Below are 16,779 nucleotides of genomic sequence, written 5' to 3'. Positions count from 1 at the left end.
TAATAAATGGCTTTCCAGAAAACACGTGGCGGACTGAGTCATCCACAGTGGGATCTGCTGATATTAGCAGTTCCACTGTACCTCACAGCGGGGGCTCTCCAACACTATCCCCCCTCTTTGACATCTGTATATGTAAAGGGACTGTCTTAGTGAATAAATGGGGATTGAACAACCCAAATCCTTTTTTTTTTTTTTTTTTGCAGATGCTGGAAAATAGATGGAGCACAGAGCTGAAGCAATTATCTACAATCCAGAAGCAGGAATATCAAGAGTGGGTGATAAAATTACACCAAGACCTCAGGAATCCAAACAACAGTTTTATAAGGTGACCATTTCTGCGCAGTGGGAGTAGACATGTGCAGTAAATATGGTTGATCCCTTATACAGCGCAGAGTCATTTATTCCACCTCTATAGAGTGGTTTCAGCATTACTAGTTGTCTCCAGAACAGGACATGGAGTAAGATTTATGGAGCACCTTCATACTTTGACCTGTATGCATGTGATAAGTAGAACTAAAGGTGCATTTAAACCGGGCTAGCAGAAGTCAAGTGGCGGTGAAGTGCTGAACTTACATGCAGCAATTACCTCCGCAGTATGCGATCGCTCGTCCCCATACAAAATCATTGCTCCTGGGCAGTAGAGTGCTGCCTGGGAACGATGATTGAGGTGTCCATACCAACGATCATTTCATCTCATGAACGAGGCTTAACCGACATGTTGATCAGATTAAAAAAAATATTTAGGTGGACGACCTCTTTAATACAGTGAGGCAACAGACGTCAACTGGAGTAGAATCACTGCTGTCATGTACCGTATCTGCATTGAACTGATAAAAAATTGAGCTAATGAAATAAACTGTGTAGTAAAGTTTCAGAACGTTAGCTTTTGCATAACACCAGAGAGCCCAAACCGCATTAGAACAGTTTTTACTGTGCTGCACGAAGGATTGTGCAGTCCAAGGCCAGCACGTTCAGCTGTCCGGAGACAGTTGGACACCCAGAGCAGAGTCTTTTTTACCTGTTTGATCTTTGTATTAAGCACTGGGTATACAATAGTACCAGCGCCAATACCACTGTCAATATTGGTCTCAGCGATCATGTGATAATCGGGACAATTGAGAAATGACAGAGCGTACCCGGATGATGGCGTTATCAGGGTTGTTTTCCTCTCTGTGTGTTATATAGGGAAAATGTGCAGTGTAAAAATGAATAAATCATGTTCCCTAAAGGTCAAGTAAATCTCAGAAAAAGTTAAAAAATAAAACAAAAAGTCATAAAATAATTATATTTAAACGAATAGGCATTTATTATAATCATTTAAAAAGGTTGTCAGTGTTATTAAAAGCTAGCATTTACCATAAAATAACCAATAAACATATACCATATTTTTGGACTATAAGACGCAGTTTTATCAAGAAAGAATCTTGCTAAAAAGTGCCTCCGTCGTATACCGCAGTCTGCAGTCACTGTGTTTATGTACTGGCTTGATGTCTTACTCATCAGCAGGGACCTTCAGCATTATTTTAGAGCTTGAGGCTTGTTTGGGCTGAAGTATGCCAGGGTTGCCTAGGCAACCATGATGCTTTCAGCAGAGAGCGCTCACTGTCTGCAGGGTAACTGGGTGGGCTGATTTAACCACTCATATCTCTGGATCAAGAGATATGGTTCTGGTCTTGTTTGAAAGCTGATAGTCTAAGCTTTAAAGTAAGATCAGAATCACACCATTTTCTCATCCATATCATTGGGAGACACAGTCTTGACCTTGGGTATAGCTATTGCCACTAGGAGGCAAAAAAAAGTGATAGCTCCTCCTCTCAGCTATATCCCTCCTGCAGACACTGAGCTAATCAGTTTTAGCTTAGTGTCCGTAGGAGGCAGACCGCCCTGCTTTGCAGGTCTGCTGAATTTTTTCTTTTCATTCTTCAACATTTTTCTCTTTTTCTTTCCTTTAGCTGGGCTGAGGGCAGTCTCCAAGCTGCCTGCGTTCCCACCCAGGAGACGGGAGTCCAGAGGGTCCCCAAGCCCGCTGCACGTTCCCAGTCTCCAGAAGGCAAGGAGGACCAGATGTTCCTGTAAAAACCTCTGTCTCCCGCTAGCTTTCGGGTCACCAGTTCCGGTCTCCGCCAAAGTCCCCTTTGATACCGGTGTAGCTACCCTCACTAGGGGGTAACACACCGAAGCTGGTGACCCGGCTGGAGCGAGGGGGGCAGAAAATGCCAGACGAGTGAGTATTCTCTCAGTCCCCAAGGCCCCCATTCCTCCTCCCTCCCCCTCTTCAGGTTTTTTCATGTGAATATCCCCCATGGAGGCCTACTTACCTCCACCTGAGGCCTCAGTTTCGGCAGGTGTCCCTTCCCCTGGTGTAGTAATTGCTCTAGCCCCATCAGCTGCCAGTAAGCTCCGCCCCTGCCTTCTGATTAACCCCTCCCTTGCCTCAGTGCTACTCTGCTGAGGAAAGTGCTTCTAGGCTCTCTGCTGAGGCTTGCAGTGCTGGTTATTAGTACAGAAGGATGTGGTTGCAGTTCCCTTGGTTAGAATTGAGCTGTATATAAAAAAAAAAGTCTATATATTTATTTATTATTAACCCTTGGAGCTATTTGGTCTGTCTGAACCTAGTCCCCATGCCATTCTGTAGGCAGAATTTATTTACCCTACTGCTGCATACATAAGTCCTATAGCTTAAGCGGAATCCTGGCGCTACGCCGGATACCGCACTCCCTGTAGCTTGCTCTCTTTTTATAGGCGGAGTAGGTACATGGTAGCATACCCTCCTTCCATAGACCCTTCTTGCATAGGTGGAGTAATTGCACGTGCTCTGGATGCCGTACACCCTGTAGCATTACCCTCCTTCCCTAAAAGGCAGAGTAATTGCACTTGCACTGGATACCGTACAGCCTGTAGCATTACCCTCCTTCCATAAAAAAAGGCGGAGTAATTGCACTTCCAATGGATACTGTACATTCTGTAGCATTGCCCTCCTTCCATAAAAAAGGCGGAGTAGTTGCACTTCCAATGGATACTGTACATTCTGTAGCATTACCCTCCTTCCATAAAAAAGGCGGAGTAATTGGACTTCCAATGGATACCGTACAGCCTGTAACATTACCCTCCTTCCATAAAAGGCAGAGTAATTGCACTTGCACTGGATACCGTACAGCCTGTAGCATTACCCTCCTTCCATAAAAAAGGCGGAGTAATTGCACTTCCAATGGATACTGTACATTCTTTAGCATTGCCCTCCTTCCATAAAAAAGGCGGAGTAGTTGCACTTCCAATGGATACTGTACATTCTGTAGCATTACCCTCCTTCCATAAAAAAGGCGGAGTAATTGGACTTCCAATGGATACCGTACAGCCTGTAACATTACCCTCCTTCCATAAAAGGCAGAGTAATTGCACTTGCACTGGATACCGTACAGCCTGTAGCATTACCCTCCTTCCATAAAAAAGGCGGAGTAATTGCACTTCCAATGGATACTGTACATTCTGTAGCATTACCCTCCTTCCATAAAAAAGGCAGAGTAATTGGACTTCCAATGGATACCGTACAGCCTGTAACATTACCCTCCTTCCATAAAAGGCGGAGTAATTGCACTTACACTGGATGCGGTACTGCCTTTAGCATTACCTCCTTCCATAGGTGGTGTGATTGCACCTACAATAGATACCGTACAGCCTGTAGCATTACCCACCTTCCATAAAAAAGGTGGAGTAACTGCACTTACACTGGATCCTGTACTGCCTGTAGCATTACCTCCTTCCATAAGGCGGAGTAATTACACTTACAATGGATACCGTACAGCCTGTAGCATTACCCGCCTTCCAGAGGTGGAGTAATTGCACTTAAACTCGATGCTGTACTGCCTGTAGCATTACCTCCTTCCATAAGGCAGAGTAATTTGATACCGTGCAGCTTATAGCATCACCCTCCTTCCATAGGTGGAGTAATTACACTTACATCGGATGCTGTACTGCCTGTAGCATCACCTCCTTCCATAGGTAGAGTAATTGCACTTACATTGGATGCTGTACTGCCTGTTGCATTGCAATCCTTTCATAGGCGGAGTAATTTGCATTTGCACTGGATATTGTACTGTCAGTAGCGTTACACTTCTTAGGCAGAGTACTTGCACTTCCATTGGGTACTGTATAGCCTGTACCATTAACCCTTCTTCCATAGACAGGGTAATAGCACTTCCATGGGGTACCGTACAGTCCGTTCCATTATTCTCTTTCCATAGACGGAGTAGTGCCACTAACTCTGGACACGGTACAGCCGGTAGCTTTACCCTCCTCCCATGGGCGGAGTAATTGCAATTCCAGTGGGTGCCGTTCAGCCGGTAGCATTACCCTCCTTTTTTTAAAGGACAGAGTGTTTTCACATTTCTTAGGCAGAGTATTGGCACCTTCGTTCGGTGGGCTCCTGTACATCAGGTAGCATTGTTCTCCTTCCATAGGCGGACTAGTTACACCACCACGGGATACCAGAAGTTCTGTAGCACTACCCTCCTTCCATGGCGGAGTAGTTGCACTATCACTGGATCCTATGCTTCCGCTAGCATTCCTCTCGTTCAGTAATAGGAGTATTTGTACTTACTCCATATACTGTACATTTTGTGGTATTACCCTCTTTGTATAGAGTAGTTGCTCTACCACTAGTTCCTATACTGGCTATTGCATTACCCTCCTTCATTGGTTGGGAAACTGCTCTTCCGCTGGATACCATATGTCCTGTTGCATTACCCCCTCCGCAGGCGAAGTAATTGCACTAATACTGGTTGTCATCTGTCCTTTCGGTTTTCCCCCTTCTATAGGTGGATTAGTGGCACCACAATTGCATACTGTAGATCCAGTAGCATTGCCCTCCTTATATTGGTGGAGTAGTTGCACAACCCGTAGTGCTTGCACTACCAGTGGACCGGATATATTGTCGGGTTTCCCTCTTCAGTCAGCGGAGTGATGCTCTATAGCATTTTCCGTCTTTCTTAGGTGGGACGGTAGCTGACAGGCTGTGGACTTAACACGATCGACATCCATTCTCTGTCAGTAGGTGGAACAGATGCGCTGCTTGTCATTTTTCTTCCTCCTCAAGTGGAGGATGGTGCTAGCACCATATTCTGGGTGTTTACTGCTGTTTGGCCTCATTCTCAGGGGGAGCCTCTCCTCTGGTCCTGGAAACCATAGTTGGGCTATGGCCTCCCCCTATGAGGCAGCCTTGTGCTGGCCATAGATTTTATGACTACTCTCGTTCCGTGCCCCTACTGTGTGACTCCGTCCCAGGGGGAGTATTTCTGTTCATCGTCCCTCTTCTAGGGGTGGAACCTTCTCGCTAGTTGTAGCTGTGATTGTGCCTACATTTCCTTATCACATGTGGCACCGTGCTCATGTTCTGCCATCACCAGGTGCGATAGATCCTCCATGCCTTATATGTATGGTGTTCCTGAGGTGCTGGCTGACAGGCACTCTTATTCCCTATAGTGCTGTCATCTGCTCATACCATGACAGGTTTCAGCTGGTGGGTTTGCTCACTTCTCGTGGTATTAGTGCGACTTTCGGTGCATGGTATAACCTGCCGATTTCTAGGGTGCAGGCTTCGAGCCTTTACAGGTAGTGCATTGCCTCTACCTTCTACTGCGGTGACAGCATCAGCGTTGCCTCCATGTGGTTTTGGGTATGCACTTATTCAGTTATGGCTCCCCTCCCTGGGACAGCGGTCATACTGTCCTTGTTGTCACCCCTAGATGCTGGTTCCCTACTGAGCCGCATCAGCCTTCTCTACTTCTCCCCTTTCGCAGGGCGAGTAGTTGCACTTTCTCCACATACTGTTACTGCCTGCTCGGCTAGTGTTCATAGCTATTGGGGGCTCGTATGCTCCCTTTTCTGCTGTGGGGTTCCTTTGCAGGTGGTGTTGGTCCAGGTTCTCTAGCCCTGACTTGTTCGTCATGGTCCCGCTGGAGTGTTCTCCTCTGGCAGTCCGGTACTTTCTCCCCCATGGGGGGCAAGTTTTGTCACATCTGCAGTTCTTTGGCACTTGATATCCAGACACCATTCTTTTTCAGCTGAATTTTGCTTCCCTTTCTGCGGTTCGGACCTTTCTGCAGGGGCTTACCGGCTTCCGTTGAATCCTTGGGACCTTAATCGGGTGCTCAACGCTCTCCAGTCCTCTCAGTTTAAGCCTTTGCAGCAGGTGTCCCTTCGCTTCCTGTACTGCAAGGTGGCCTTTTTGGTTGCAGGCTTTTTCATCCATAGGGTTTCGGATCTAGCGGCTCTTGCCTGTCGGTCGTCCTTCATCATCAGCGGGCATCTGGTTTGGATTCACATCTATCTGTTTCAGACGTCCTCTTTCCGACGGATGGATTCATTATTCGTCATTCTGGAGGGACCGAGACTAAGGCTGGCAGTCTCCAAAGTTTCCATTTCCTGATGTATTTGTTTGGCTATTGTGGAAGCGTACCGCATCAGTGGACGGCCTCCACCCTTCTGGGTTACTGCTCATTTTGCTCGGGCAATGGTTGGGCAGTACATCATGGGGCTTTCGGCCCTTCAGGGGTGCAGGGCGGCTGAGTGCACACCTTTGCATCTTCTGACACTTCTCTGGGGCGTAGAGTTTTGCAGAAAGTGCTCCTCGGATTGGCAGGATGGCTTCTTCGTTTATGACCCACCCCGGGGACTGCTCTGGAACGTCCCAAGGTCAAGACTGTGTCCCCCAATGATACGGATGAGAAAACTAGATTTTTGTACTTACCGTAAAATCTGTTTCTCTTCCGTTCATTGGGGGACCCAGCTCCCACCCTGTATGTACATTACTGGTTCTCCTAGATGGGTCCTTTTGGTTCCTGGGGATGACCCATCTCCGGTTTTCTTCCTTTTTATTATTCGCTGTTTGCGTCTCCTGACTGCTCCTACTTCTTTTATACAAACTGATTAGCTCAGTGTCTGCAGGAGGGATATAGCTGAGAGGAACGAACACTTTTTTTTGCTTAGTGTAGCCTCCTAGTGGCAATAGCTATACCCAAGGTCAAGACTGTATCCCCCAATGAACGGAAGAGAAACATATTTTACGGTAAGTACAAAAATCTAGTTATTTCCACTTTTGGATCAGGAATGATAGCAGGGGAAAGTGAAGGCAGGTTTCTCCCGACCCGAATTCTAACAGCTGTATCTCCTGATGTAGTGAAGCTAATACTGTGATCTTGTTCTAATCTTGTCAGCATTAAAACAAGACAAAAACCATGTTTATACCTGCTCCCAAATCAGAGATATGATGGGGGGTTAAAGGGGTTGTCTTACTTCAGCAAATAGCATTTATTATGGAGAGGAAGTTAATACAAGGCACTTACTAATCTATTCTGACTGTCCATATTGCCTCCTTTGCTGGATTTATTTTTCCATTACATTATACACCGCTCATTTCCATGGTTACGACCACCCTGCAATCCATCAGTGGTGGTCGTGCTTGCACATTATAGGAAAAAAACACCAGCCTATGTGTGCTCTCATGGACCCGGCCACCAAATAGGCCGGAACTTTTTCCTACAGTGTGCAAGCATGATCACTGCTAATGGATTGCAGGTCATAACCATGGAAACGAGCAGTGTATAATGTGATACAAAAATGAATCCAGCCACCAAAGGAAGCAATATGGACAATCACAATACATTAGTAAGTGGCTTGTATTAACTTCTTCTACATAATAAATGCTATTTGCTGAAGTGAGACAGCCCCTTTAAAGCAGCCCTCCCCTTTATCTGTTTGTGACCTAAGCCAGCTGGAGAGGGGTTAATGCTATCCTACTGTGAGAGCTTTTCCTCATATCCTAGGAACTTATAGGGTGGCTTTTTATTCTTTTTCTTTTTTCTCATCCGTATCATTGGGGGACACAGGCTTGACCATGGGTATAGCTGTTGCCGCTAGGAGGCGGACACTAAGCACAAAAAAAGTGTAAGCTCCTCCCCTTCAGCTATACCCTTCCTACAGGATGACAGGCCGAACTGAATGGACAAATGTCTTTTTTTTGGCCTTATGTACTATGTTACTAAGCTAAATCAGTTTTAGCTTAGTGTCTGTAGGAGGCAAACCTCCCTGCGTTGCAGGTCTGCTGATTATTTTGCTCTTTTTTCTTTTTTTTTCCCTTTTTTTTCCAGCGGGAGTTTTGGGCAGTCCAGTAAAACTGCCTGCACTCCCACCCAGGAGACAAGAGACCAGGGGGTTCCCAAACCCCTATTCCTTCCTGTTCTCCAGAAGCAAAGGGGGACCATAGGTTCCTACAAAGCCTCTGTTTCCCATCAGCGTTCGGATCACCACAGCTGTCCACCGCAAGTCCCCTCTGTTCCGATGTAGCGTCCCTCATCAAGGGGCCACACACCGAAGGTGGTGATCCGGCTGGAGCCAGGGGGGCAGAATATGCCGGACAGGTGAGTATATAAAAAAAAATAAGAGAGGAGGAAAAGAGATTGGCCCCAAAGTGCCAGAACGGGCAAAATGGGCCAGAACATCCTCCCCCAAAAGGGTGTCTGTGTCTTCCGTTTCCTCGGCCTCTCCTCCTCCTGCTAGGGAGTCTCACTCCAACGTGTCTGATATCAGAGATAAGAGGTTGAAAGCGTTTTCAAAATCTGCCTTTGAGGCAGTGGGCACCCTCTACATGGGTGAGCAAGGCTATGGGGGAGTGGGCAAGTAATTTACGTCAGGTTCTCGACTTGGGAGTCACCACGGGGAAACTTGCAGATATTGCCCTGCAGCTCTCTCATGCCAGTGTGTAAATTTGTGAAGCATGTTTGGACGCGGCTAGGCTTTTGGCTCGTTCGTCAGCCCTGTTGGTGGTGATTCGCCGTACCCTATGGCTCTCCTGCTGGGCAGCAGTTAATGCTTCAAAGCGGACCCTGACGGCCTTCCCCTTTACCGACAGCAGACTGTTTGGTAAGCACCTGGATGAGATAATTTTGGAAACTACGGGTGGTAAGAGCACGCATTTACCACAGAACAAGGGGCGATCTAATAGGTCAAAAAAGCGGAAGCCTTTTTTTTCGCCCCTTTAAGAGTTTTTCCAGCCCCAAGAGGTCGTCCGATAAGTCGGCAGCGGAAGAAGCGCAAACCTTCCTTCAAGCCTCGCCCTTCCTGGCGTTCCCGTCAACAGGGCTCCAAATCCTTTAACCCCCAAAAGCTCCACTGTATGACAGGCGGCTCCCAGCACCCTCTGTTGGGGTGGTCGGCCGGCTTCATTTGTTTCGCCATGTCTGGCTGTCTCACATCTCAGATGCGTGGGTAGGGGAAGTCATTGCAGAGGGTAACAAGCTGGAATTTAAGTCCTCCCCTCCGTCCCGTTTTTTTCGGTTGTCATCTCTGACCTCTCCCACAGATTCCTTTTTTCAGGCAATTTGCATGCTGCTGCGGCAGGGTGTGGTTGTTCCGGTTCCTGCGCAAGATCGTTTTAGGGGTTTTACTACAATCTCTTTGTAATTCCCTAAAAAGAAGGGACGGTCTGTCCCGTTCTGGACTTCAAGGCACTCAACTTCTTCCTTCGCATCAGCAGTTTCTGGATGGAGTCCCTGAGGTTGGTCATTGCGTCCATCGAACCGGGGGAGTACCTGTCCTTGATAAACATCAAGGATGCGTAGTCTTCACGTGCCCATCAGAGATTTCTCCGGTTTGCAGTGGGTCCTTTTCACTTCCAGTTTGTAGCCCTCCTGTTCGGCCTGGCCACGGCTCCCAGGGTCTTGACGGAGATTCTGGCCCTGCTCCATGCCAGGGGGATGGTGGCGATCCCTTACTTGGACGATATCCTGGTGAAGGGTCCATCGTTCCGGGTGAGAGCGGACAGCCTGAGCATAGTTCTGGACACCCTGGAACGCTTCGGATGGATCCTGAACAGGCAGAAATCTTGTCTTTATCCATCACAGCGGTTGACTTATCTGGGCATGGTGCTCGACACATTGCAGGCCAAGGTGTTCTTGCCTCCGGAGAAGCTTTCTGGTCTCCGTCTTCAGATTCTCCCCTTGTTGTTGCCAGGTCCTGTTCCCATTCTCTGCGGCATGCGGGCTCTGGGTCACATGGTCTCTGCCTTCGAAGCAGTTCCCTATGCTTAGTTCCATACCAGAACGCTTCAGCGAGTTTGGCCCATGTGTCTCCCTGTTCCGGTCCGCCGGTACCTCAGGTGGTGGTTGGTCTCTCCGATGTTGACGTCGGGACGATCATTCCTCCCGTTCCATAGGAAGGTGTTAACAACGGACTCAAGCCTCAGGGGTTGGGGGGGAGTGTTGGAGAATCTCTCTGTTCCAAGGGTACGGTCACACGAGGATCGCTCCCTTCCAATCAGTGTTCTGGAGTTGAGGGCGATTCGGCGCTCTCTGCAGCATTGGGCCGACCATCTCAGGAGTTGTCCGGTTTAGGGTTCAGTCCGACAACGCCACGGCGGTGGCATACATCAATTACCAGGGCGGCATCCGGAGCCCAGCAGTCATAGTGGAGACGGTGCTGATTCTCAGTTGGGCGGAGAAACATGTTCCGGCACTGTCGGCAGTTCACATACCTGGCGTCGACAACTGGATCGCCGACTTCCTCAGTCGGGAGCGTCTCGATCCCGGCGAGTGGGCTCTTCACCTACAGGTCTTTCGAGCCATCTGTGAGAGGTGGGGTCTACCGGATGTGGATCTCATGGCCTCCCGCTTCAACAACACGGTCGAGGGCTTTGTCGCACGGTCCAGGGACCCCAGGGCCCTGGCATGCGATGCGCTGGTGATTCCATGGAGTCAGTTCACGTTTCCTTACGTGTTCCCACCACTTCCTCTCATTCCACGTCTCCTCCGGAAGATCAGGTCCAAAGGTCTGCTCATCATTATCGTGGCCCCTGATTGGCCGCGCTGGGTGTGGCATGCGTCTCTAGTCACCCTTCTTGTCGACGAACCCTAGCGTCTTCCTCTTCGGGAGGACCTCCTGTTGCAGGGGCTGATCTTCCACCCGAACTTAGGGTCTCTACATTTAATTTAACGGCATGGCTGTTGAAGCCACCATACTAAAGGCTGGCGTTTTCTCGGAGGCGGTGGTCCAGACCATGATTCGGGCCAGGAAGCAGTCATCTTCCCGGATCTACCACCAGACTTGGAAGTCCTACTTTAGTTGGTGCGAGCGGCATCAGCTGTCTCCCGTTCAGTTCTCAGACTTGGGGCTGGCTCTCAGCTCCATCAAAGGGCAAGTTTCAGCTCTCTCTGTTCTTTTTCAGCGGAATATGGCTTCGCTTTCGGCGGTTTGGACTTTTCTGCAGGCTGTGGCGCATGCTGCTCCCCCTTTCCATCCTCCATTGGATCCTTGGGATCTTAATCTAGTGCTCAATGCTCTCTAGTCTTCTCCGTTTGATCCCTTGAAGCAGGTATCTCTTCGCTTCCTGTCCTACAAGGTGGCATTTTTGGTGGCTATCACCTCTATCCGTAGGGTTTCAGAACTCGCGGCTTTGTCTTGTCAGTCGTCTTTTCTGATCCTCCATCAGGATAAGGTAGTCCTTCATCCAGTTCAGGCCTTCCTTCCGAAGGTGGTGTTCGCATTTCATCTAAAGGCGGAGATTATTCTCCATTCATTTTGTCCGGACCCGGCGCATCCTCTGGAGAGGTCGCTCCACACTCTGGATTTGGTACGGGCTGTTCGCGTCTATCTAACACAGATGGTATCTTTTCGGCAGACGAATTCCCTGTTTGTGATTCCAGAAGGGCCGAGACGAAGGCTGGCAGCGTTGAAGACTTTCATTTCCCGATGGATTTGTTTGGTCATTGTGGAAGTGTACTGCGTTAAGGACTGGGCCCCACCCTTCCGGGTGACTGCTCTTTTGGCTCGGGCAGTGGAGGCCTCTTGGGCAGTGCATCACGCGGCGTCGGTCCTTCAGGTATGCATGGCAGCGACCTGGTCGTCTTTGCACACGTTTTCTAAGTTTTACAGTGTGCACACCTTCGCGTCGGCTGACGCGTCTCTGGGCCGTAAAGTTTTGCAGACGGCGGTTCTCTAAATGATGGGAGGGTTGCTTGTTTTGCCCACCCTTGGGGACAGCTCTGTAATGTCCCATGGTTAAGCCTGTGTCCCCCAATGATACGGATGAGAAATCTAGATTTTTATACTTACCGTAAAATCATGTTTCTCTTCCGTTCATTGGTGGACACAGCTCCCACCCATTATTTTGTTTATGGGCCGTTTCGGGCCTGTGTAGTTCTGGGTTTGTACATACTTTGGTTTTCCTGTTTTGTCTTTCTCCTACTACTGCTTTAGCACTAACTGATTTAGCTTAGTCCCTGTAGGAAGGGTATAGCTGGAGGGGAGGAGCTTACAGGTTTTTGTGCTTAGTGTACGCCTCCTAGCGGCAACAGCTTTACCCATGGTCAAGCCTGTGTCCCCCAATGAACGGAAGAGAAACAGATTTTACGGTAAGTACAAAAATCTTTATTTTATTTTATTCTTTTTTACTTTTACAAGCATGATTTAAATTTTATTTCTATTAATTCTAATTTATTTATATTAATTATACACCCTTGAAATGTTGTATTACATTGTGCTTTCTTGAAGGAGCTCAAATATCTTTTTCTATTTTCTAAACCTGGGGTGCATCTTATAGTCCGAAAAATATGGTTCTCACTTATTTTATTCCCCACCACTTCCAGCGCTGCTTCTGCAATTTCCCCCCACTGCTGCAGCCATGACATCATTTTCTTGGCTGCAGTGGTAATGTGCTTAACTATACTGGACATCTCTGCAGGTATGGCATATGGCCCCTGAGGCCAGTGATTTTCTGTAGCTAAACAAACACAGCCGGGCCAGGAATATTAGAGCTGCAGCACTGGAAGTGGCTGAGGATAAGATAGGTGTGGCCCAACTAGGGTCTAAAACATGTTTGGTATTAAGGGGTTAATCCTTACACTGTGAGGCTGGAGTGACTTGTGTACATGAAGTAACATTTTGTTCATCTCCATCTCACTACTTTTTCCTTCGTAGTGATGAAATTAAAGTGCAGCCAAATCGCTTCCAAGAATCTGCTGATTCAAGTCAACCTCTGTATGAGGAGCACAGGCAGATGGAGGAAAGCTTTACCATACACCTGGGTAAGAGGTTCCATGATTCCCTTATGACTCCACAACTGGGAGGAAGGTTACTGTTGGTCCTGCGGCAGTCACTGTTCTCTTCACCTTCTCTCCAGGTGCCCAGTTAAAGACCATGCATAACCTGAGGCTGCTGAGGGCTGACATGCTGGACTTCTGCAGACACAAGCGCAGCCACCGCAGTGGAGTGAAGCTGCATAGACTACAGACTGCCCTCTCCTTGTATTCAACCTCATTGTGCGGCCTGGTCCTCTTGGTGGACAACCGCATTAACTCTTATAGTGGGATTAAAAGAGGTAAGCTGCCGCGCAGGCGACAGTAAACCTGCATATCCAACCTGATGTCTACTCTTTAAAGGGGCTGTCCCATGATCAGTACTTTACTCATCAACGTGATGTGTCTGATTGCTGGCACCCCTATTGATCACAAGAACTGGGGTCCCATGTCCCCTTTTTTAAATGGAGTGGCAGTTGCTGACGAAAGGGATTGACAAACATTGCCGAGCACAGTGCTCTCTCAGTCCCATAGACTTTGAATAGAGCAGAATGACACATACGCAACTCCTGCTCCATTCAAACGAGGGACTTAGATCCCTTCGTCTTGGGATCAGTGGGAGCTCCAGCAATTAAACACTTGTCGCCTTTCCTTTGCATAGGTGATGTGTCAATTATGGGACAACTCCTGTAACACCATTGTTTTTATGACCTTCACAGGCCCAATATTTTGTGCTGACTAATTTCTTAATATCTATTTTCACTGGGTAGAGCATAAAGAGCTCCAAACCCCTTGTATAAAAGGTATGATGAACTCCTGGTTTCCTAAAGCTGCCACTAGAGGGAGCCTTGAAATGTAACTGAATACTGTTAGCTCTTGGGTAGTGAAGACTTTATTATTAAACGTTTTTTTTTTTTTTTTAGAGATTTTGATACTGATGACTAGGGATGAGCAAATCGACTTGGAATGAAACATCCGAAGTCGATTCGTGTTAAACTTTGTTCCAATACTGTACCTTGGAACCGAACCAGAGTTCCGGAATAGTTTTTTTTTTACAGTACAAATACATTTTTTGAAGTTATTACGAGACTTCGCAAAGTAATAACTTGGGCTCATCGGAGCCAATACATTCTAATACTGTACGGAGTGCTCGCTCCGTACAGTATTAGAACAAAGGTTTATGCAAATCGACTTCGGATGTTTCATCCTAAGTCAATTCGCTCATCCCTACTGATGACCTATCCTCAGGATAGGTCATCAGTATTTGATCGGTGGGGGTCCGATACCTGGGACTCCCGCTGATCAGATGTTTGAGAATGCATCAGTGCTTCTGTGAGCACAGCGGCCTTCTCGCAGCTCACCAAGCACAGCGCCGCACATTGTATAGCGACTGTGCTTGGTATCGCGCACAGCCCCATTCACTTCAATGGGATTGAGCTGCACCTTGGCCAGGTGACAGATGAGTAAGCCGCATCGCTACTTCGAGCAGTGAGGATAGGTCAATCTCAAAATCTCAGAAAACCTCTTTAAAAATGACAGGTCAGACAACAGCTCCCGAACTAATTAGTAACTACATGCAGGAGCAATTGTGGAGCATCTTTTCATATAACTTTATGTTGTTCCTTTTCTCAGTTATTGCTAATAGAAGTTTATTTATTCTCCACCTGTTACCAGATGGGAGATGGGACAGTGTCAGACTGCAGCGACACCCACCTTCCCCGGTAATATCCAGTTGTGAAGTCATTAATAAACCTTTAGTAGCATTAAATAAGTAACGGAATAACATAGAATCATAAGAATAAGCTCCAGAATTGTTGTTACATGCGGAATTCAAGTTCCAGGTAGTTATTAAAACCGACATGTCGGGAGAGGTTCCTCCATATTTAACCTGGGGATTTGGAGCTTTGTACTAGAAAAACAGCTCCAACTTCTATAAAACTGATGATTAAAGCATATTTTGCCAGCGTTCTAATGTGTACTAATTTTTCACTTTTGTCCTCCCCCAGATTTTGCCACCGTCTGCCAGGAGTGCACCGACTTCCATTTCCCTCAGCTCCAGGAGCAGTTGGATGTGGTTCAGCAGGTGGTGCTATATGCCAGGGCACAGAGGAACCAAAAGGCAAAGCACCAGCAAGGTCTGTGGGTTTCATTTGGATAATATACAGCTGACAATAGTGACATCATCAGAACCATGACATCATTTTGTCCACAGCATCTTAGCAATGTACGCTGCTTGCAGTATTAACTACTATTATGTTAACGCATGGTCCCTGCCCCTAGCCCAGGGGGTGCATTCACACCACCGTACAGATGATGCCCGTGTTGCTTCCGTGTTTTTATTTTGTTACAATGCCTATTCTTGTCTGCTGATCAGACATACAGATGCTGTTTGCATCTTTTGCAGCCCAGTTGAAATGAATGGGTCTGCATCCGATACTCAAAAAAATGTGGATCAGATGTGGAGCAAATATACAGTCATGTGAATGGGGAGTGTGAGCACATAGGCGAACCCTAAAGACTGGTGTCTGGGAGACGTAGGTCAGACTGGATAGAGCCTTTAATCTGATCCTGTTGTTCACCGCAGTGTTTCATCAGAAGAATTTGGCCGCCATTGATTTTCCCTGCCGAATTTAGGGCTGGTACCCGGATTGATGGGGGTTCTAGCTGTCAGATCCTCACTCATCAGACGTTTGTAGCAGATTTACTGTCTGTAATGGGAAAACTCCTGGGCCACATGGGATATGGTAGATGTGATAGAACGTGGTCAATCAGTTGTACAGATTAGATATTAAACCAACTGATCCCATTATGTCCCAAAGATGAGCAATGTCACGTGTCTATAACTGAGCTGCATGGACAGGGCAGTCTTAGGTGACAACTATAAAGAGATTATGTGCTGTGATTGAAAAGGAGTGAGAATGGTGAACATGTACAATGAGCTTTCTGATGGAACCTGCATATTTCCATTGTTGGCCCCCACAGCAGTAGTTGATTGGCTGACATGTTTACACATAGGGGTCCCTTTTCAGTAAAATGTGACTGATGGGGACTGGCCTGAATGCCATCTATGCCATTACACGTTTCTGTATCACCCTCCACACCCTATTACGCATCTGGTATATTGCACAATGTTAGGATGCCGGGAAGATATAGGCTACTTTCACATCTGCGACAGGGTGATCTGGACGCCAGTTCCAACAGCGATTGCCGGGAATCGGCTGGACACAACCTGCAGCATGTCAGGCCAATCGTAAGTATGTTTGCCGGATTGCAGCCGGATCTCCAGCGGATACCATTATAGTTAATTGGGGCTGGCGGCCATTCCAGTTCCATACGACAGAACCGGATCCAGAGAATTCCGCAGATGTGAAACTAGCCATAGACCGTAGCCATATTAGTAGTCGACATTATGGGGAGATGTAGGAAGCTGTCTTTGTCGTCCATCGCACCCAATCACAGCGCAGCTGTCACTTTTTAGGTGCGGGCCCTAGCAGTCAGATCCCTACCAATCTTCTCCTCTATCCTGTGGGGATGGGACAACCCCTTTAACCAATTTAAAATACTTGTGTCATGAACATAGGACCCGGCCTCCTCTAAGGGTCTGGACCTAGGGTTTTGCACTTAATTTTTTTTTTGCTATTTGTTCCTTTAAGCCAGAAGGGTTGTAAACAGCTTAAACCCGTGACGTGACTATATATCAGCACATAACGAAATG

At 47.5% G+C, this 16,779-nt stretch overlaps 1 protein-coding gene across 1 annotated transcript in view; it reads left to right on the top strand.

Moving 5' to 3' along the window:
- C2H12orf4 (chromosome 2 C12orf4 homolog) overlaps nt 1-16,779 on the top strand; it is a 78,760-nt gene that overhangs the window by 24,168 nt on the left and 37,813 nt on the right. Inside the window, exons 6-9 of the mRNA XM_044277951.1 lie at nt 204-325; nt 12,967-13,073; nt 13,169-13,366; nt 15,071-15,199. Of these exons, the coding sequence (XP_044133886.1) occupies nt 204-325; nt 12,967-13,073; nt 13,169-13,366; nt 15,071-15,199 (556 nt within the window). The remainder of the gene's footprint in view (nt 1-203; nt 326-12,966; nt 13,074-13,168; nt 13,367-15,070; nt 15,200-16,779) is intronic.

This window comes from Bufo gargarizans, chromosome 2 (genome assembly GCF_014858855.1).
Source record: "Bufo gargarizans isolate SCDJY-AF-19 chromosome 2, ASM1485885v1, whole genome shotgun sequence".
NCBI classification, from domain to species: Eukaryota; Metazoa; Chordata; class Amphibia; order Anura; family Bufonidae; genus Bufo; species Bufo gargarizans.
The sequence above is the reverse complement of the archived record's forward strand: the minus strand, read 5'-3'. Positions and strand labels throughout refer to the sequence as shown.